The following is a 23,017-nucleotide window of genomic DNA, read 5'->3' on the forward strand; positions in this document are numbered from 1 at the left end:
TATGCTTGATTACAATGTTTTTGATTAGTAAATCTCTCTTTTGAAAGATTAATCATCTTTATGGTTGGATCCTTGTTAGAAGGATGAATCTTAATGATAATCTCATTATCTTAATCAAAAATCTAGGCTTGACAAGCTAGAGAATAAGATTAATTATTTTTATGATTTTGTTCTAGTTAAAAATTATGATTAATTTCTTTAGGCTTGTTTATGATCAAGAAAAATCATATTAATTCATTTTAAAGTTGAAAAAGAGTTATGCTAACATTTTTGTAAGTATTCTCATTTAGGAATGATAAATGGATTTTTTTAGGTTTAATCAAGAGGTTTAATTGTAATTATGCTATGTATGCATAATAATAATTTTTGTTTAAAAGAGGAATTCCTACCACATTTCATAATTATGAGTATTTATTTAAAAGAAGAATTTTGAGTATTCTCAGAAATAGTAAGGAAGCTATGGCAAAACTAAAAAAGGAATTTAATTTTGAAGCATAATTTTGTTAATACAAAAAGAGGAACTCCCATCGTATTCTAGGCATAAATATTTTTATGCTAAGAGAATGATTTTTGTTACATTTATGAAAAATACTTTTATAGTATTTATGCATAATTGTTTAAATAGAGAAAAGATGAACTTTTGTTATATTTATCTTTATATATGTACATGCATAAATAAATTTTATGCTAAAAGTGGAGCTTTGAGCATTATTCATTTGCTTGAAAATCCAAGAAGGTTATGCACAAAATTCTAGATGAATTATAGAAATAATTCATCTAGATAGAAATGATGTGAATGGATGTGAAATGATGTGAATGGATGTGAAATGATGTGAATGGATATGAGGATGTGAATGGATGTGAAATGATGTGAATGGATACGAGGATGTGAATGGATGTGAAATGATGTGAATGGATGTGGATTGATGTGGGAATGATGTGATTGGATGTGAGTTGATGTGGGATGGTGTGATTGGATGTGAGTTGATATGGGAATGGTGTGATTGGATGTGAGTTGATGTGGGATGATATGATTGGATATGAGTTGATGTGGGAATAATGTGTTGGATATGAGTTGATGTGGGAATGATGTGATTGGATGTGAGTTGATGTGGGGATGATGTGATTGGATGTGAGTTGATGTGGGATGATGTGATTGGATGCGAATTGATGTGAGATGGATGTGAATTGATGTGGGAATGATGTGACTGGATGTGAGTTGATGTAGAAAATGTGGGATAATGAGAAATGATGTGGAATGATATGGGACGATGAGAAATGATGTGGAATGATGAGGAATAATGTGAAAGGATGTGGAATGATGAGGAAAGATGGGAATTTCGTTTGGAACTGTATTTGTATGTGAAACCTATTTTTTAAAGATTGTTTTATGTCAAGAATGCTGGGGAAGCATTTTGACCATCTTGTGAATGAGGTCATGGGGACCTAAGTGAAAAAGTTGCCAACAGCTAATGGAGAGTCAATGAAGGACGTCTCACGTGGCAAGGCAGTCGAGGTCTTAACCAGCCTCGATTCGATTAAAATGGTGAGCTTCTGGTACGGTGGATGAGGGACCAAGGAACCGGCCTATGAGCGAAGCGCTAGGTCACCTACCAAGGAACCTAGAGTTGCTGACCATACGGTGCTCAGGCTCTGGGTCGCCCAAGATACCCATGCGTGCGTGGAGGAAGAAAATGAGTTGGAGTTGTTTTCTGAACTCGGGCATGGATTTGGTTGATTGGCCTTGCTGGTCTTCAACAGATGAGTTCATGGCTCTTTTACATGGATCTTGTTGGTTGATCTTGCTGATCTCCAACTGAGAGTCCATACGATTTTTATGTGATTATATTCCTAGGTACTATGGGCTAGGAACTATTGAAAAGGCCCCTGAGTGAGCAAGTGGTGAGCATTCTGGGTGACAATGATGCCATAGGTATGCTGAGGAAGGAATGAATGGAATACTTGATTATATTCATGGGTACTATGGGCTAGGAACTATTGAAAAGGCCCCTAAGTGAACAAGTGGTGAGCATTCTGGTTGCCAATGATGCCATAGGTATGCCGAGGAAGGAATGATTGGAAATTGGACTTGGAACTAGAATACTGAGGATTGTGATGGAAACACTGTGGTTTTATTGGAATGTTGTTTTGGAAATAGTTGAGTCTAAGAAAAGGCAATTTCATATTGGGTGCATAAGTGGTGTGTCTAATTGAGTTTTGCATGAGAGCCGGCTAGGGAGCCTGGGAACTCTTTTCCCTGGTACTCGGGACAAAACATAACCAAATTTTTATAATGAATCCTATCAATACAGTGGTTGGGCAGTTGGATAACTAGTCTTTGAAGGTTGTGCACATCAATTGTTGAAATGTTACCGGGGCATTGGTGAGACCGAAGGGCATGACTTTGTATGAAAATGTCCCCCACATTGTATTGAAGGTTATCTTATGTTGGTCGTCTGGTGCTATCGACACCTGATTGTAGCCTAAAAATCCATCCAAGAAGCTATAAGCTTCTTCACCATCCACTCTCTCTAAAACATATTCCGTATAGGGCAATGGATAATGGTCTTTCCTAGTAGCTATGTTGACCTTTTTAAGATCGACACATACCCTAAGTTTCCCATTCTTTTTTGGCAGTATTACGATTGGTGACAACCAATCCGTATTTTCTATCTCATAGATTGAATCTGCAGCAATGAGTTTATCGATTTCCTCCTTTACAATTGCCGCATACTTAGGATTCATCTGGTATGGTTTCTGCTTGGTTGGTCTTGATCCTTCCATAATTGGGATCGTATGCTGCACCACCTCAGGTGATACACCTTTCATCTCCTTGTAATTGCAAGTGAAACAATATCCTTAGCAGTATATATGGGTTTGGATTCCTCCCCTATGGTCCCGCAATATCAACTTCCTTGACTTCAGCCTCGCCATCATATGATGTGGACAGCCCATCTTCCTTAACCCTTTTTGTCATCAATCGGACCACTTTTTGTCAGCCCATCTTCCTTAACCCTTTTTGTCATCAATTGGACCACTTTTTGTTCATCAACAATGTAGGTTTTAAGGTGGTCTGGTATTGAGAGCAAGTCTGGTTTATCCTCATTCTCACTTTTTATTTTAGCCATGACTTTTCTGGCCTCTCGATCGGCTTCTACCAGAGCTTTGTTCCATTTTTGATGCCCAGATTTTGTAAGCTTAGGTGTTTCTGGTTCTAGATAACTTTCTCCTTATGTTTCCCCTCCAGTGATATCTTACTCAATTCCTCATCCGAATCCTTAGAGAAAACTCATTGTGTACCTTAGTGGCTTCAAGGTATCTCAGCCACTCGGCATCCGTGGGTTTTCTTCATAATAGGGCATTTCATCGGGCAATATATCGTTTCTATTTTCGCCATCTTCTGAGGCATTGAGCATTAGTATGGCCTTGTGATCCAGTCCCTTCTATGCTAGAGGCCTTCTCTTTTGATTCTTCATCAATGGTTTACCAATCAACCATACAGACAGAGGTCGTGGGAATAGTTCTAGATTCCACATATTGGGTCCCTCTCTGGGTTGCATCACATCTTTGATAGCTAGCACATGCATCCAGTTTTCACTGAAATTCAGAGAAGGAAGTGATGCATACATTTCCATTTCCTCTTCCTCTTTGGAAGTTTCCACCATGGGCTGGCATATTTGTACAGATGTGGTCCCCTCAATTGTGACTGAATCATTACCGAACAGTTGTCCTTCCATGGGGTGTGCTCTCCATGTTCACATATCTATCTTTAAATTTTGTGAATCCCTATGCACATACACATGATCTAATGCCCAATCGTGCACTAATTTGGATTCCCTCATGAATAGTCTCCCCAATATAATGTCATATGAGTCTGGTTGGCACAGGAAGTCCATTATCACAAATGTATGATGGTAGCAAAATGTAAAGAGTTTGAGTTTCACATTCTCCAAAAGTCCAATGGGTCTTGAAGATGTTCCGTCTACCATTTTAACAATTAGATCTGCTCTTTTTAGATCAAGTTTTCCCCAATTTTCCCAACGTTTTGTGATGATGCTAACCCCTACCCCACCATCTAGGATAGCCAGTGCCTGGTACCCATTATGATGAATCAAGATCATAGCATTTTGTATCGTCACTTTTGTAATAACGTCCCAATTGATTAATTGGTATCTTGACGGCTCTGGTTTCCCTTGTATGTTTTAGGGTTCTTTCTGCCAGAGGTGGTAGAACATCCTCTATAGTGTCGGTTGGCCTTAGTCCTACCCATTCCTTTATGTATATCCATAGTGTTGGTGAATTGCATAGCAGTTGCCCCAATGGCATTTGCACAGACGTGGACAGTACAGCCACGAGAATTCCTATGTCTCTGGGTTCTTTGGCTATTAAGGGTTCCTTCCATGTGTGTCTCGTATCCATCCCTAGGGAAGGAATGGATGGACTTGCCTTGTGCATTTTCCTCAAACATCCTGGACATTGTGTTTGCTTGAGATCCCTCTTCCGTTTCTTCTGGAATTGGAGTAGGTACATCCAACTCTCTTTCCCTTGTAGGCTCGTTTCTTAGATACATTGTATCCCTGACCTGGTTAGCTTGGCTTCATGAAGCCATTGACATTCTTCTACTAAGTCCATGGCATCTTCAAGATTCCTTATCTCCTCTTTGGCATTTGGGTACTCACCGACTCCTTTAGGGGTTGATGGTCTTTCCCCTTGCTCCTCTAGATCAAGCTCTTTTTGGTTGATCGCTTGATCCCCTTCTTCTCTCGATTGGGTGGATCCTATGTCAATCGTATCTTCTTTGGATCCATCTTGAATTGTGACCTTGGTGTCACCCTTACCCACTTTTTTCACTCTTCTCCTTCAGCCAGGTCTAGAAATGGTCACATCTACTCGGTTCTTCTCCTTGTTCCCCAATTGGGCCCAGGCTCGTGTCAGGACATTGAGTGGTGTGATATTTCCATGCTACACACTAATGGTCCGGATGGTGGCCTAATTAGAAGTGGAAGTCAAACCACTTGCGCGATATGTAAAATCCTTGATCAAATGGTCAATGCCACATTTAGTACAAGTATTGGCATGTCATTAGGTGAAGTAGTCAATTGTTGGGGGGGGTTGGTGCATATGAACCACATTCTTGTTTGGACACTCAGCAATTTGATGCGTCCCACCATAGCCAAAACATTGTAGCGGTCCTCTCCTCATGTTTGAGTTCATATCCTTACCCTTCCATTATACCATGGTTTGAAACACAGTACTGGCATGTTATTCTGTAGGACATAGAATTTAGGTGCAATCTCTGCAGCTTCCTCATAGTACTCTCCACTAAGTTCTACTTCACGTACCATATCAATATCTTCTAATGGCTGTTCAATCAATGCTTGGTTAATATTAGTGTGGTGGTAGTGGTAGAGGTGAAGTGTCTTGTACCTGAAACATCCTCCTAGGTAAATAGGAAGAGTTGGGTTGTCCTGCAACTGCACTGATTTGTACAAGTGGTGCTGATAAGGCCAACGGAGCTCTAGGTGCTAGCAGTTGTGCAACTGTTTGGAACCTTGGATATATGCACATTGAAGTGTCATGATTCCCTAATTCTACAGTGTGCACAATAGAGTAGTGGCCTTGTCTTAACTACGGACATTTGATGGTAGTGTGATTCAATTTGCACATGGAGCACCACACCGATTCCCTACGGGGGTAAAGATGGTTATGCCCATGCCCAGATGCTTCTCTTCCCTCCTTTACCTTCAATTTCTCTAGTATTGTGTTACTGAGCTTGTCCACAGTCATTGTCCACAGTCATGTTTCTGACTTGCTTGCTCTGAGTTCAAATCTCTTGGTGACTCGAAACACGCAAAGAAGTTGTTACTGAAGATATTTTGACATCTTCCGGTTGTGGCAATTCTAGCATATTATCTTCATATTCAATTGCCAGTTTGCAACATGCATCTAGAGTGGCTGGTTGGGCTAATACCAGATAATCATGTGTCTTGTGGTCTCTAAATCCTCTCCAGAAGCAGGGTAATAACTAATCGTCAGTTAGCCTCTCCCATAGTTTGCAGCTTGAATTTAAGTGCTTTAGTTGAGATACATAGTCTCTCATCGACTCCATTTCCTTTTGTTTGATATTGTGCAGCTATGCCATAGGATTCCATATGTTGCCACTTCTAGCAAAGCTCGACACAAACACATTCTTCACTCGTGTGAAGTTGACCTTATCCTCGGGTTTGAGGGTTTGGAACCACTGATGCGCTTCCTTCTAGGGTCCATGAGAAAGCATAAATCAATGTGTCACATCATTGATAGGCCCGCAAGTTTTGCATGTGGATTCAAAAATCTCTACATGTTAAATAGAATCCCCATCTCTAGAGAATTTTTGGACGCGCTTGGAAATGATGTGTGGCTTCATCTGGGAGGGTCAGGATTCTAGAGCAGTGCCTAGTTCCCTGACCATTCCATGGCCGTATTCAATAGATCCGTCCTTGTGGCTATGTTAAGATCGAGGGTTGGATCCACCCTTGGTCTTTGAGGAATTGCTCCCCCCTACCTAGACCTCGTCCTCTTCCTGTTTTGGCTCTTCTAGGCATCTCTGGTCCATGGGATGGTCTTGACACTACACCTTGGAATGGCTCATCATTAGTTGCCTCTGTACGCCTTTGCAGAATTAAGAGTTCCATGTTCTGTAGGAATGTAGGATGATTGATCATTTGCTCAATGTCCTTTTTGGTGTACAGATGGTCCTCCACTTTGCGTGTTCCTCTTGCTATATTATCCTCTTCTTCCAGGGTTACAAACCCTTCCTCTGCTCTAGGCTCTTCATTAATGGGTTCTAAGTTTGGAATTTCTCCCTCACTTCTTCCCATGACTATTTCTGGCTCTTTATCCCGTGATTGAAGTAAGTTTAGACTTCCCATATCCTTTTGTTTGGCTCTCGCCCTTCGAGTATCGAGCTCTTGTTTCCTTAAGCTCAACTCTCGTAGCTGTCGTTCCAACTTAATCCTTTTTAGATCTAACTCTACTTTCTCTAAGGTTGGAAAGAATACTTGACCCATCCTGGCCGCACTTTCCATGTCTCTTCTCATTCGCAATGTTCGATAGCCTTGAATTTGACGTTTGGATGGGCACTTCTTACCTTGGACCAAGTCCAGCAATGGTTGACAAACCCATGCCCCCACATATTACGTTTCTTCATCATGGCCGATTTGGAGAACAAAAAATCCCCGGGCAACATCAATGATACCACTAGATTTGCTTGGGGAGGGTGGTTTCTCCTCTTCCCCAAACCTAGAGTATCACAGCCCTTCTTCCATGGATTCTTCACTTCTAGTTTCAAAAACGGTGGTCAGATTCCTTAAGACACTCAAACCTTAAGTGCATGTATGTATGATTTGATAAGCTATTTTGCTATCCCAATTAAATTTTGATCAGATTCTGTTGACCTATTTCTAAGGCCGTGAGATTGTGTAGCGAACAGTTCACGACGTGAAGTGTTAGAAAATAGTTCACATCGTGAACGATTTTCTGCACTTTTAGGTGTTTAAAATTTTTGCTTTTGGAATCAAAATTCCCCATTACCTTGTTATGGGTTTCAATTTTTTCAAGACGTCCTTAGCCTTAATCTGGCTATACCAAGTTCATGAGTTTAATTTGATGAAGGCGTGAGATTGCAAAAAAAGTTCACGCCCCGTGAAGAGCTAAGGTTTTATGTCGTGAAAAGTAATTGGTTCACGTCATGAACTAAAAAATAGTTCATGCCGTGAAGGGTTCTAAAACGGTTCACATCATGAACTAAAAATGATTCACGCCGTGAAGAGTTCTAAAATAGTTCATGTCGTGAACGATTTTCTACACATTCACGATTTTTAATTTTGTTAGACCTCATGGTGTTAGAGGTGTCAAGATAAGGCTACCTAATTTTGGAAAGGTCATCCTGAATTGTGGCATTAATCTCGGCGTTGATGCCAGGAGTGGTTCACGGTGCGAAGCTGTATTTTTAATTTTGTTAGACCTCATGGTGTTAGAGGTGTCAAGATAAGGCTACCTAATTTTGGAAAGGTCATCCTGAATTGTGGCATTAATCTCGGCGTTGATGCCAGGAGTGGTTCACGGTGCGAAGCTGTAGAAAGTGGTCCACGTCGTGAATGATTTTCCTACAGTTTCATGTGGGATTTTCCTACATCAACTAATGTGATTCTTGCTGCAAAATACTTATCCAATTGTTTCCAACATGATTGTGCCATGCCTAAGGAGTGTAATATAAGCTCAAGGCACAGTCATTGGCTCATTTTTTTTATTTTTGTGAATTTTTTAAAAGAAGAAAAAACAGGACACCAACCTGCTTGTTCATGTTGATGATTCCAATGATGTAAATATAAAAATTAACTAGAAAAAACAGTGAAGCTCTCCTCCAAGACCACTCCACCAACACACAAATACACAACAAACACAACTAATTTCTCATGATTTTTACTTCCACACAAACCTTATCCATTAAAGGCAATCATGAATCTTATGCAATGGGAGCTGAAACTCCAAGAGGAAGGAAGAAACAAATGTGTTTCCCCGACAACGGCACCAAAAATGTTATGGGCTACCATACCTCTGTTGCGGCATTTACCGCACACCGCAACCGCATTCTTGTAACCGCACTGGATAAATTGTTATGCGCAATAGTGAGTAGTGATTCCAAAGGATGTCATTAGCAGATGTATCTATTCGGATCACAGATACTATTCCTATATATGGATGTAACTGTATGTACGAATCAATGGAGTTCTTCAATCAATGAAATCTATTGCAATGTTGTGTGTAATTTTCCATACTTGTCTTCAATCTGTGATGATGTTATTTAATTGTTTATCTTTCTGTAAGATAAGTATGCTGTGCAAGAAGGTAACCAGTCCCGTAATCGCTTACTGTGTCTGGCATGAAGTAAACTGCGATTACACTTTGGCGACCACAATGTTCGCGAATGCGCACAGGTTCTCAGGGGCCTCCTAAGGTGGTGGTGCCAGTAACTAGGCTGAGGAGCCACCATCTCTTTGACGAAGCTCGTCATGGGGCTCACCGATTGAGTAGCTCACCTCTGGCGATGACAGAGCCGTTCTTGTCCTCCTATCCGCACTCCAAAGGCGGCTGGGCATCCTTTGACACCCCAAAACTCTCCTCGGACGGCGGCGCGACGGCTTTTTCCTTCACCACCAGTGGTTACACACCAGCCACCTATCGTGATGGCCGCGCGCCAGCCCACAACATCAAGTATTCTAAGTTTTGGGGAAAACAAGGACAAGATCCGGATGCACATGTTTGGCAGTTCGATAACTCTTATGCCCTGAATGTGCCTCCACCCTTTGATCCTCTCCACAAGAAATCAGTTATCGAGTCTACCCTCAGCGGCAAAGCATCCACCAGAAGGTTGGCAAAATATCCCGTCGGGCATTTTCAGGATTATGATGCGGTGCGTTTGTCGTTCCTGCACCAGTTCCGTGTGGAGAAGACAGTATCCCAAACACTGGAGCGGCTACGGGTGCTCAAGCAAGGCAAGCGCACAGCGGAGGATTATGCTGCAAATTTTTGAGTGATGCTACAGCGGGGTCCTCAGGCGCAGCGACTAGCTCAGGAAGACTTGAATGATTTTTTCTTGAAGGGCTTAGCAAAGGACTTACGCATGGCCCTGGCCACTGTGGACAACCAGGCGCACAGTGCAACCACTTCTGGATTGGACCGCACAAGAAGCTGTTCGCCACGAGCAAGTTACTTCTTGGGTGGACAAGCAAGCTCCGGAATGTGTTCCACTGTCCGGACCAAGTAAAGTGCAATTTCGGGATGCTGTCTCTCATCGATGACATACCTCAGTCGGGGCAGCCTCTGCCAAATAGGCACAGCAGGATCTTTTGGAACAACCGTCCCAACAGCCGAGTTTGGCCGAGAGTGAAGGATGGGATGGATTGCTCGATGCCCCTCTCCAAATCAAATTGGGTCACCTTCTTAAATTGGTGCTGAGCTTTCATAAAGCATTGCTTCCGTCAGAGGAGATGGGCAAGGCATCCACACTAACTGCGGTGTCATTCGTGCAAGCAGCTCACCTGGAGCCCGTGGTGGTGGGGGCAGTTCCCGTGGTTGATATAAGAATTTCAAAAATTTATGTAGGCTTCCGAGGCCTCACAATTGATCAAGTGCTGATCAATGGTGGAGCTGGTGTCAATATTGCAATGGAGTCCACCTGTAAGCGCATGGGATCCTGCACCATTTCTAGTACACATGGCTGATCAGAGGAGAGTCCGACCCTTGGGCATCTTGAAAGGCGTGGTGATTGAGGTGGCAGGCATACCCTTTGTCATGTCTTTTGTAGTGCTGGGCATGGAGGATTCTGCTGAGGAGTACAATCTGCTATTGGGTCGTCCTTGGTTGCTCGTCCTTGGTTGTGCCAGGCAAAGGTCCGGCATAATTGGAAGCATAATCTGATGACCATCCGCCGCAAGGGTCGTAGGAAGGTTAAATTCGCTCTGAGGGAATGCCATCAACTGAGCAAGTCAGTTTGGCCTGTCATTGCAGAAACAGTGAATATGGCAGATGGCTTGGATGAAGATGAAGAGGACAAGTTCTTGTAGGAAAATGAGGATTTGATTCCATTATGCTCAATGGATGTGGCATGTATTGCTGCAAAATACCTCAGGCTTGCACCTGCGGTGTGTTCAGTCACCATGGACAAAGCGAACCTCTTTAGGGAAAAATTGCTGGGTTCTGAGGAGTATGCATCTTAAGATAACACGAAAGACATTCTAGAAAACGAGCACGCTTTTGAGGCACAAATGAGCTGCATTACCCATGTCAAAGAAGATGTCTTGGAGACCATTTTTTAAGGAGATGACAAGTAGACTCAACCGGTGAAAATTAGTGCCTTGCTGGAGCCTGCATTCAAAACGGATCTGGTGGAACTTCTGCAGGAATTCCCGGATGTGTTTGCCTGGGATTATGTTGACATGAAAGGTCTGGACCCGAAGTTCTACCAACACCGCATTTACTTGAAGCCGGCGGATGTGATACCCTCCAGGCAGTAGCGTTATCGCATCAACCCGCATGTAGCCAAGCAAGTCAAGGAAGAGCTGGACTGAGAGTGGGATTCATAGCACCTATTGAAAACCCGGACTGGATTTCTCCTATAGTCATTGTCCCAAGAAGAATAAGAAATTACGCATCTGTGTGGATTATAGAAAGCTTAATGCGGCCACAGTCCCAGACCCTTTTTCCTTGCCCTATATGGATTCCATTCTGGATGATGTAACGGGGCATGAAATGTACTCGTTTCTTGATGGATTCAGCGGGCTACAATCAAATCCAGATGGCACCAAAGGATCAAGCCAAAATCGCATTCATCACCGCATGGGGGATGTTTGTGTGCACTGTCATGTGGTTCTCGATTTGCGCAAATGCACCTTCCACCTTCCAGCGCAACATGTATGAAATCTTTGGGCCTTTTCTCACCAATTTTATGCGCATTTTTTTGGATGATCTGAGTGTCTTTGGCACTAGTGTGCTGCATTTGGGGCACTTGCGGCTCTGTTTTGAGCGCTGTGCCAGGAGGTGTCCTTCAGTCTTTGCGATTTCTGGGCCAAATTCGGTGGCACGGTCGCCATTTGCGATTTTTGGCGCATTTGGCAATACCTTTAAATGCAGCAGCTCATTCTGACTGCAAAGATTTCTGATGGACTGAAGACTGTGATTTGGCTTACCGTCGGCTCAAGATTCAACTTTCTTAAGCACCAGTGAGATGATTCCTCCTGATTGGGGGAGGTTGGATTTTCATGTTTTTGTGGATGCTTCAGATGTGGCAATCAACAGTGTTTTGATGCAGGAGCAGACTGCAGGATGGTTTTGCCCAATTTATTATGCGAGTCATCGTCGATTGTCTTCTGCTAAAAAGAATTATTCCGTTACAGAGCGGGAAGGCCTTGGAATGGTATACTCTGTGCAGAAGTTCCGGTACTATCTTTTGGGCCGTCAATTTTTCTTCCAAGTAGATTCACATAAGTTTAAGTGTTGGTGAGTATTGTATACTTCTAGCCACCCATGGCTTATAATCTATTGATAACTCTGGGCTACCACCTCGTAGTTGGCACGTGTTTCAGAAATTTCATTTGAAACAAACAGGTCTAATTTTTTGATGCTGTTGTCTAGGATTTCAGAGTTTTGGAGCACTTGACACCAACTACGAAGGTTTAGCACAATTGGATGCAAGGGATAAAAGTAAATATCGTGTGGATTAGTTAATACTACATCCCCCCAAAAATTTCCCATAATGATAGCGGGATTAGCATCACGTTCAACATTTTGTTTAATGGGTGTTAGTTCTCCTAGGCTTAGGTCCTCAGATAGATTTATATCATATTGAAGCAATGAGAGGGTTAGTGTAGACCAAAAAAGAGTAAGAGTTTGAGGGGCTCGAGGAGTTATTGGCAACTGACCTATCTCCGAGTCTCACTCAAGGAGTAGGCGCATTTCATCTGTAGGTTCGACTTCGGTCTTGTATGGCTAGTTGACATTCTAATTCTTGGATATGGGAGTCCTTGGTGCTGAGGAGGTCTAATATAGCTGTTTCTCTGACCATTCTCGCACATCCAACTCCTCGAAGAAGCGCCTTGTTGCTTCTTCTTGCACACATATGGTGGTAGCCTCCCTTCCCTGAGCCTCTGTGATTCTTTGAAGTCTTTTGACAGCCAATCTTTGACTATCTTGTAGCTATTGGGTGACTTGTGTCATTGCCTCTTGGTGTGCAATCATCATTCTCTGCATCTCAGCTTGATTGGTGTTGATGGTGTCATCAAGCGCTCTAACCTTCTCCGTATTTGCCTTCTTGTTCTGTTTTCTTTCTTGTTTGCAAGTGGGTCACTTTGCTTTCTGCTTCGTTCAAACGTAAGGATAGCGTTTGGATCTGTGGCTTTGTAGCTCTTCTTCTTTGGCTAGGGAAGTGTGCTGGAGCTCCTGTACCTGCCGGGCATGGATAGCTGCTAGCTCTTGGTTATGGGAGACTTCCTTCTGAAGTTGCTCTTTAGCCTGCTCCAGCTACGCTTTCAGATCTGTATTCTCTTTAATTCTTTGCACAATAGTTTGGCTGAGAACCAAATTATTGTTTTCCAGTGCTTGGTACCTGGCCTCTTGCTCATTGGTTGCCTTTAAACTCTTCATGATCACATCCCTATGTGTGGCCTTTGCCATTGTTAGGTGTTCTTGCAAGGTCTGCACTTTGTTGTTTGACTCTTGAACTTGCTTCCAGAGTGTGGCATTATGATCACAAAGCATATGTGTCGTGAGGAGATGGCACCACCATACTTGTTGCTCTTGCTCCCACAGTGCTGCACTTGTGGCCGCTGCCCCTTTTAGTCTTGCATGCGGCAGATCTAGTAGCTCATCTAGTCCTTCCACAGTTTCTTGAAAGAAATTTTCATAGTCCAGTTTATGTAGGAATGACGTCTCTGGTATCACCTCTTCATTCTCCAAATGCCTCCTTTTGCTTGGACTGGGTGTATCTTCAGCCCTTGGCCTTTTACATGTATCCAATGGTGCTATTGTGACTTGCACTGGGAGTGATATTGCTACTACAAGTTCTTGGGTTTCTTTCACTGGCATTGCTTCTGCTTCAGTCTCTGGCTGCAGCCTCGCAAGTGTGTTTGATATACTAGAATTCTTTAGAGGGGACAAGTTTTTGAAGATTAACTGAGCTGGGCTTTGAGGAGCCATCCTTTGCTGTGCTGCTTCTTGTGTGGCCTCGCTGACAGTGGCTTCTTGCTGCTCTCTAGTACTTCTTGGTACGACTTGATTTCTTGTGTGAGCTTAGCATCAATTCTTTGTGTTTCTTCAGCCACATCTGGTATCACACCTCTCATCTTTCTTTCAGTCTTCTTTTTTCTTCCTCTCTTGATCTCCCTCATTATCGCCTTAGTTTCCATGAGGATAGCTTGTCCCTCTTGCATTTTTGTAGCAGTCAGGGCTGGTTGCTCTGTAAGGAGTGCCAATTGCATTCTCTCTTCTGGCCTTGGTTCTGGAAGAGGCCTTTGAGCCACATAGTTCAGTACCTATGTCATCAGGTGCGGGTTGCATATTTTTGATTGATGGGACTTAAGGTAGTTTTCCATCTCCCTGTGGATGTAATATGGCCAGTCCTCCTCCTTTTCTTTATATACCTTTGTGATTCGGTTCAGTGGCACCCTATTATACCTGTCCATTGGCTTCACCTCTGCATGATTAATGACATCGCCCTCCTGCATGCCTTTTCTGTGACTTCCTCCCTTATGTTCTCGTATTTAGCTCCGTTAGAGTTGTAGGAGCTCTTTTATCTAGGGGCATCTTGTCAAAGGCGTGTGTATGTATCTTAACTGGTGGTGGGAGCTGTAGGGCCTCACATATTAACTCTTCTGTAATCAATGCTTGCTCTGTGGTGCCATCTGCTTTTGTTACTATCCCCCTCTTGGTGGCTTTGTCATATGTCTGTATACTTTGCACAAAGTTTTGTGTCGATGTTCTAGGGGAGAACCTGTGCCATCCTACCGAGGCCCACCTTCTCTAGTTTGTCTTTAACTTTTGCCTCTTCCAGAATTTGGAGGCACTCCAGGCTGTGATATTTCAAGTCCACCTTTCCATGTGCTGTTTGGATCTCCTTACTGATGATGGCACCATTGAAAGCCTAGGCGTATGGACCTAATTCATCTTTGGGCCCCGTGTGTTGGTCTTTTCTTCTAGCTTATCGGGGATCCCATAGCAGTGGCATGTGTTACCGCGGGGGTCTCTATGGCTTCTGGGTCTGAGATCAACATCTGCACATGGAAAAAAGATCAGTCTATAGACTGGTGGGGCATGTGCCACTCCTCGTTTGTTGTCTTTTTTTTTTCCTAGTAAGAAGGTTAATTGTGATGGGAAGGATGTTAGTGGTGTGAGCAATAAACGAGGTATGTTAGCTGTGATATACTGTGAAAGTGTAGGTGTTAAAGCTGTGAAAGTGCAGGTTGTGAGGGGTAATCCCATGAACTGGTGTAAACCCATGAGTTGGATTTTCGTGAGATGGAAATCCATGAGAGTTAGTTCCATCAGAGATGGATTTCCGTGAGATGGAATTCCGTGAGATGGATTTTTGTGAGATGGATTTCTGTCAGATAGATTTCCGTGAGGTTTAGTTTCGTTTCGTGAGATGGATTTTCATGAGGTTTAGTTTTGTGAGAGTTAGTTTCATGAGACGGATTTCCGTGAGATTTAGTTTTGTGAGACGGATTTCCATGAGATTTAGTTTTGTGAGACGGATTTCCATGAGATTTAGTTTTGTGAGACGGATTTCCGTGAGATTTAGTTTCGTGAGATGGATTTCCGTGAGACTATAGGTTTTGGCCATAGCTGTGAGATTGCATGTTTTGGCCATAGCCCGTGAAACTACAGGTTTTTGCCGTGCAGTATTTATGTTTTGTTTTTTGTAAATTCGATTAATGCACCGCATAGCGGAGTTTTGTGCAAAGATGATCACAAGGCAATTAATGATGATGACATTGATTGACAATCAAAGACCTTTGTTCAAAAGTAAGAAATTTGTTCAACATGCAAAGACTTTATTTGTCCAAGGCATTTAATTTGACGATCAATGTTTGAAAATACAAAAGAAAAGAAAACACAAAGAAGGGCCCAAGCTCCCACCTCAACACGTAGGTGTCGATTGAGCTCAAAGAAGCGAGGAGGGAGGCGATGCAAGGAAGCCACGATTCTGTTTGTGCACACGATGATCTGCGATTGCAAAATGACAAAAAAGGAAAGAATTTTGAATTTATGGTGTAGCCGTTGGAGTGGGCGGCTGCCTTAATGAAGAATGCCATGTGTCTTCCTACAATTGGTCTAGAAAAAGTAACCGTTTCATGACGTGAACCTTTTTGTACCAGTTCACGGTGTCAACCTTCTAAGATCGGTTCATGGTGTGAACCTTTTTGTACTAGTTCACGGCGTGAACCTTCTTGGATCAGTTCACGGCGTGAACCTTTTTGGATCCTGAGTGTGCAAGATTGATACCCTATATTTCTCTTCATACTCAGACATTCAAACATCCATTTAAAATAGTGAATGATACCCAGTTTTACCTTATATCCATTTTGTGACTAATGGATAACTTCATCTTTTTATTGCCATGGAAACCAAGGTGGTACTCTGGCACTTCTGGGTAGGTGTTGTTGCAGGCATTTCAACTCCGTATGGGAGTGCTTGATTCTTTCCTCCACCCAATTGAGCAGTTTTTCTACTGAGTCCTGTGGATTGGGGCTTGTATCAGTGTCCATTTGTTGAACCTTCTTTTTTCTCCTTTCAAGGTCCTTGTCCAACTCATTGATCAAGGTGGTTACAGGTATTGGTTTGGCTATATTTAACCCATCTTGTTGGGTTGGCTTTTTCCTCCACACTAGTGTTTGTGAACTTTTAGCATCAGTTTTAGTTGGGAGTTGGTTCTGAATGCCTTTACTACCCTTTCCTTTGTATTCGGAGGTGGTTGAACAGTGGCCACTGTGGGTGGGCACCCATAGTATTGTATTGCCTTGGTAGTAACCTTGTGCCATTAGTAAATCCTTTCAAACCCATTGCTTACAAATGCTTTACGGAGTGTTGTTTTGTTTGCAGTACCGCCATCTTACTTGGGTGGTGGTAGTTCCAAGATCAACTTGACCTTGCTGTCATCCGTGGATATACCGTTCATAGATATAATGTGTCCCAATGTCACACCGTGTTTGACCCAAAATTGGTACTTTAAAGGGTTTAAGGATATACGATATAATCGACATCGCTCAAACACCTTCCTTAAGCAAGCCAGATGGTCTACCCATCGAGAGTGTGCACATAGATTATCAATGAATGCCTCTGACCACTTCTGCAAGTAGTCTTTGAAGGCTATGCACATCAATCGTTGGAATGTTGTTGGGGCATTGGTGAGACTGAAAGACATGACTTTGTATGAAAACATCCCGCCTTGATGATAGCTTTTACACTTACGCCTTCGACATAGTTGGTGAGATTTTGGGTGATATGCCAGCTAGTGGGGTTTAGAGGGTTGTGTGATAGCCACTTTGGTGTACTACTAGAGTTATGGCATGGTTATATCGCCAGCTCATGTAGTCAAGCAGGATTACCTAAGTGGTGGGAAGTCCACATTGCTTATAGGTACAAGCCTTATGGTGGTCAAGCTTGTTAATGGGAACACAACCAAACCATTGGTGGATGTCTTGTAAGATGCAGAGATTAAGACCTTTAGGCTAAGCTTCCACCACACATTTGTGACGATGTTGGCTTTGCAGAGAAGAGGGTCATACACCGTGATCCTTGGAAGGCCTTATATGAGAGATGCAAGGTTGGTTCACAATTGGGAAACCAATCACATTTACATACATAAATGTGATTAGAATACCTTACATAAGAGACACAAGGTTGGTTCATGATTTGGAAACTAATCACATTTACACACGTTAAGGTAATCCGTCCTTGAAAATAGACTTGAAGACATGGAAGACTCATCTTATGGGTCAATTCTCGCTGCGCCAATGAGTCTAACACAATCATTTGGACTGCTTTAATTAATATATGTAGAGCATGCAACAAAAAAGATCACACCATATTAATTGATATCTGTAGAGCTTGCACAACAAGACATTGGATGGTAAATAGATGGTAAACATAAGGACCAGGAATATGTGGAGCATACAACATAAAAGATCCCACCATATCAATTGATATCTGTAGAGCTTGTAACAAGACATTGGATGATAAACATGAGGACCAGGAATATGAGCCCCTCTTGTAACAAGACATTGGATGATAAACATAAGGACCAAGAATATGAGCCCCTCTTGAAGCCTAACGACTCCGAGTTTTGGGTTCACAGTTTGGCAACCATGGACACTATTTTATAGAAGCTTAACAAGACATTAGATGGTAAACATGAGGACCAGGAATATGAGCCCCTATGGAAGGTTAATGACTTCGAGGACTAGGTTTCACGTTTCGGCAACCATGGATTGGGTTCATGTTTTGGCAACCATGGACACTCTTCTACAGAAGCTTGGGACAAGGTTTGCATGATTGGATGGTACCGAAATCGTATCCATGTTCATGTTGGATGCATTTTAAATATAACCAATGGTGGAACCTGCTAGACACATTTGAAACAGAACCAATGGTGGAACTTGCTAGACATACCTGTGGGGTCTTCGTCATACATCTATGCTAAGTCTCCAAAGATATCCATTAGCGACCTGTCACGAGCTACCTTTCCCATCATAATCCTCAGTATTCCAGTTCCAATTCCAATTTCCAATCATTCCTTCCTCGGCGAAACTTCCTCACCTTAAGCTGGAGTTCCCTCTAGAAAGACCACCTAGTTGCAACTGTGGAACTTGCTCGTCAAGGCATTTGAAATAGAACCATTGGTGGGTCTTGCTCACCTTGAGCTAGAGTTCCCCTTAAAAAGACCACCTAGTTGTATGGCATGCCTTAGTTGACACCTGGGCTAGTCATAATGTTTTATCTTAGGAGAAGTGGACCTCATTAGGTCACCCACCCCTAGCACTATTTGTAAACTACCATCATTACAATGGTGAATAATTCCCAACCCATAATTGTTGGTTGTTTTGAAGCGTAATTTTACATTGGAACTAAATAGGTGTTTTGCAAATTTCATGTGACCCCCATATGTACTATGATCATTATCCTTGGGAGGGGATGGATTAGTGCCATTGATTGCGTAGTCAGTTGGTAGAAAAGAATTACAACACTCGAGCTTCCCCATGGGATGGTTACCGAACCCTTGGTGCACAAAGATACCTCGAACCTATTAACATCCCCAAGCCTCGTCTTCCAAATTTAGGTCATAACTTCAACATTCAACATCCTTTTGCCTTGTCGCATCGACTACCCCCTCAAACCATTATGGAAATGTAAAACCTCAATGACAAAGACAAAGACCACCCCCCAAAATATCCTCAACAACCCTGCTAGGAGATCACCAAGAGAGAGTGGGTACCCAAGAGTATCTTGGTAAGCCAAGGCACATTCGATGCCAAAGAAAAGACTTGAGAGCCACCATATTTAGCAAGAAGCCTACCCATGAGTGGAGATCTGCCAAGTGAGAGCCCCAAGAAACATAGTTTTGCCCACACCCTGAGCCCTGGATCCCCATTCAAGATGTTAGAAGCTCTTAATGGAAACCCTTTCATCGGATCCCAAAAACCTTGCAATCCACACAACCTAATCTCCAAAGAGAGTCAAGCGGCATTCCGCACGCACACCCCAAAAAAAAGTAGTAGTTTAGCTTGGTTATGCCAAAATTAACTAGTTAGAGAAGTGTGGCCCTTAGAGCAACCTAGTCTTATGGAGCATAAGGTTACGGTTAGGTCCTTTGTAAGCTTGTGATTAGCTTGAAACAATCCAAGTGAATTGGATCAGGTTAGCAAGCGTAGGCGAGAGAAGGCTAGCAACTCAAACAGTAAGGAAATCCCTGCAGCTAGCAAGTCAAACAGAAGGGACATCCACATCTAGAGGCAATGTTGAAGAATAACAACATTACAAGGGAGAGGCATCATCTTCAAAACTGCGAGAATTTCGATGGTCAATATACACAATTGACACCTTTCGACAAATGCTTGAAATTAATTAGTATTACTGCGGAACTTGTGAAAGGCAAAATATTGAGATTAATTAGCAAAAAGAAATTAAAAAATAATAAATTAAAACCACCCATGCCCTCTCCACACTGTCTTGCAAAAGGGCAGGACCAAAACAGGACCAAAAAGTAATCAAAATGGCTTAGAGTGATGCTGATCTCAGTCGATTCTAAATTTTGAATCTGGTAAAACTAATCTTGCTGTCTTGGTTGTAAACATCCAAACACATACACACGAAGACGATGGATCAACGGTGGTGCAGTGAGTCGCAAGAGGTGTGCTTTCTTTCTTCGTAATCTCTCTCTCACACACACACACACACACACACACACACACACACACACAGACCCACCACCTTCATCCACAGATGATGGAAGGGGATGATTATCACTTTGATCTGATGGAGCGATCTCAGGCGCCCTTCTTAGCAGATGCGGTGGTGAGCCTTCCCAGGCCAAGGGTGGGAGCCTCCACAAATGACCAGCGCTTCCTGCTCGTTTTTGTGCTGGGCACCTACTTCGGCCCGGACATCAAACACGAGGTCTCGCCCAAGCCTGCTTTGCAGCGGGCTTCCATGCAGCTGCCCGCGTACTCCGCCCATGACCTCTCCGGATCCGTCTTCAAGCTCTCAGAAATCGAGAGCATCTACTACTTCGCCCTCCGACATGCCCACCCTTCTGCTAGGGTCAAGCTCCAGTCCCTCTACAAATTCTTGCAAGGTCACCTCGCCCCTCCTGTCAAAGAAACCCTTGCGGATGACCGCCAATTCCCCAGCCTTTTCCCCCATAAGCTCCACAGACATACCAGATATAAAGGCACATACAAAGTTGTCGAAAGCATTGCCTTTGTTAACAACCCTGACATCAGCTACATCAAGCCACAGGATCTGGAGAAGTTCCGGCGGTTGAGTGGCCTTTCTGACCTTGCACTTGATGCCACCGAGGCTCGGAATTTCCAGCATGGGCAGCGGTCGGACAGAGACGAGGACCGGCTTGCGCGCTTCCATTCCATGGCAGAAACCCACCACCCCCATCATGGCCATGTGCAGGACAACAGGTCTTTGGGGTTTCTCATGGGTGAGGACCCGACAAAGAAGAGAAGGAAGAGCGAGCATGTGGACCTGCTACCACTGCCATTGCAGGCCTTTTCTCCTCCTGAAGAGGAAAAAGCTCATTGGGCAGCATCAAACAACAAAGTTGGGGCAGCCATGTTGCTTCTGCCATTCCCCCCAACTTTGGAGCAATGGAATAGTATCATCAATGCAGCTAAGCCTGCTATTGTTTACACAGGAACGGCAGCAATGCGGCAAGCTGGTCCTTTGATTGGAGCAGTAGATATTGGGGTGTCTGAAGATGCCTATCTTTTCAGAGCTGCACTTCCTGGTGTAAGAAGAGATGAAGGTGAGTTTCTAGACTTTGATGCCTCAGGTTGATCAGAACAAGTTTCTGCTGTTCTGAACTGTAATGCATAACTTTGTTTTCATGGGATTGCCAGGTGGATTTAGCTGTCATGTGGAAAGTGATGGCAAGGTTGTAATCAAAGGTATTACTACAACAGGGGAGCAGCAGATAGAGAAGGATTCACGCGTGTTTCACATGCACACTCAATTTCTTTGCCCTCCTGGCCCTTTTACAGTCTCTTTTCAACTGCCTGGACCGGTAGAGCCGTGTGAATTTCCAAGCACTTTTGGGTCAGATGGTATTTTTGAGGCAGTGGTACTGAAGCAGAAAATGAAATCAGTTTCCGCCTCCTTGACCTTTGAGTCCTAGGATTCTTCCCTCATACTCAAATCTGTGGGACAGGTGGGATTGTGGATGCTGGCTTATGCACTCCTCTTGTTACTCCTGAATGTTTGTTCAAGGGAAATTTCTTTATCAAAGCTGGATTCTTGGTGAAGCTTTCCAGTGTTTTTGCTCATACTTATGGTCATTAATGTGACCATTGAATTCTCACAAGCTTTGAGAACACATGCCACCACTTAAACCAGGTTTTGGTCGGCATGCATTGTCGCATCTGCTGCTTTATCTGACATTTCAGCACCTGTATTTTCATGTGGTTGGTATTGTCAAACCATCACAAAATGGCTAGTGAAACAAGGGAAAAGATCGATCTTGAGTCAATCCCTATATTTTGTGTTGTTTTTATGTTTTTCTCAAAACGATTCACTGATCACACAAAGGAGGTGTGCTTGCTAAAATTTACAGGCTTCTGCTGCAGAACCAGTCATGTAAGGTAGGAGCGGCAGTAGGGCTAATCAGGTGGTGGACTGAGCAGTGTGGGGTCAGTATTGGCATCTGCAGTGGCAAGAAGGGGGTCTGGGCAGGCAAGTGTTAGCAGTCTGGCTTGGGTGACAGGTTGACAACAGCCTATGCAGTCAATAGACCATGAGTACATCTCTTCAGCCATGTTCTTGTGACGTAGCCAACAAAGTTCGGCCTCATCAGTTAGTTTCAACTGTCCCTTGCACAAGGGCTCCTGCTCCTCGGAGCCATATGTGCAGGAGATTTGCAGTAGTCTGCACTCCCCAAGTTTCCTTACATTGTTTTTACGATTCAGCACTATTTGAAACTTGAGTTTAGTTTGTTAAAAACATTTGATGCGTGGTTGTTTGCAGTAAAGTGCCTGTACATTAGTGGATGTATGAACACAGGGTTCTTTTGGAATTACCTGTGAGATCACTGAGGGAGCTAAAAGCTTGTGTGGCCTATAGTTGGATTGCTCTCTGTGCACTTTTGAAAGACCGTGCTTAGAGTTAACTCTTACATGCTTTGAAATGTTTCATTTGACTTTAGCATATTTTATATTGTATCTAAGGGTGTCTATGTGCTGTGTGATAAGCTGTTGGCTGGTGATGAGGTTAGGATTTTCAACTTGTAATTTCTTATTGGAATCATGTGTCCTTTTGAAGGTTGTGGTGTGTTTTAAAGCTGTGTAAAGAAGGTGAAAATTCTATTACAGACTTCCTCTATATAGTAGAAGAGACGGCTCAATTTCTCTCCAAACTGCAGGTGGAGTCAGGAACGTAGAAATCCACTGCTGGGGCAGCCCAATTGATACTAACTGGATCCATATTATTCGTACCAAACATTGGTCCATTGACACTTTTTTTGTGTTTTTGAAGCATATGAAAGGTCTATTAGAGAACATGTGAAAGGCCTTTGGAACACTTCTCTCAAACTCGAACATTTGAAGTGAACATGTTGTAATGAGCTATCACTGAGAAACTCAGCTTGGTATGCCGTGGACTAGAAGACCTTTAACAGGCACCCTTGGTGGGTGAAGAACAGTAAAAAAGGGGCTATGTTTTCTGGGTTTTGGCGAAACTCACCAGGTAACTTGGCAATATGGAA

General features: G+C 43.1%; 1 protein-coding gene across 1 annotated transcript; it reads left to right on the forward strand.

Annotated features, from left to right (window-relative positions):
- Nucleotides 1-19,824: 19,824 nt before the first annotated feature.
- On the forward strand, nt 19,825-22,443 carry LOC147636812 (increased DNA methylation 2-like). Its single transcript, XM_086800372.1, has 2 exons — nt 19,825-21,067; nt 21,162-22,443. Exons 1-2 carry the CDS (start codon nt 20,035-20,037, stop codon nt 21,434-21,436), a joined length of 1,308 nt encoding a protein of 435 aa, XP_086656498.1. The 5' UTR covers nt 19,825-20,034; the 3' UTR covers nt 21,437-22,443.
- The last annotated feature ends 574 nt before the right edge of the window (nt 22,444-23,017 follow it).

Source organism: Cibotium barometz, chromosome 7 (assembly GCF_041138505.1).
Source record: "Cibotium barometz isolate CiBa-2024 chromosome 7, ASM4113850v1, whole genome shotgun sequence".
NCBI classification, from domain to species: Eukaryota; Viridiplantae; Streptophyta; class Polypodiopsida; order Cyatheales; family Cibotiaceae; genus Cibotium; species Cibotium barometz.

Excerpts from the sequence above, each read along its gene's own strand:
- LOC147636812 (XM_086800372.1), top strand. The coding sequence starts at position 20,035 with ATGATGGAAGGGGATGATTATCACTTTGATCTGATGGAGCGATCTCAG. Across the intron at positions 21,068-21,161 it reads TGGTGTAAGAAGAGATGAAG|GTGGATTTAGCTGTCATGTG; the intron begins GTGAGTTTCTAG and ends TGGGATTGCCAG.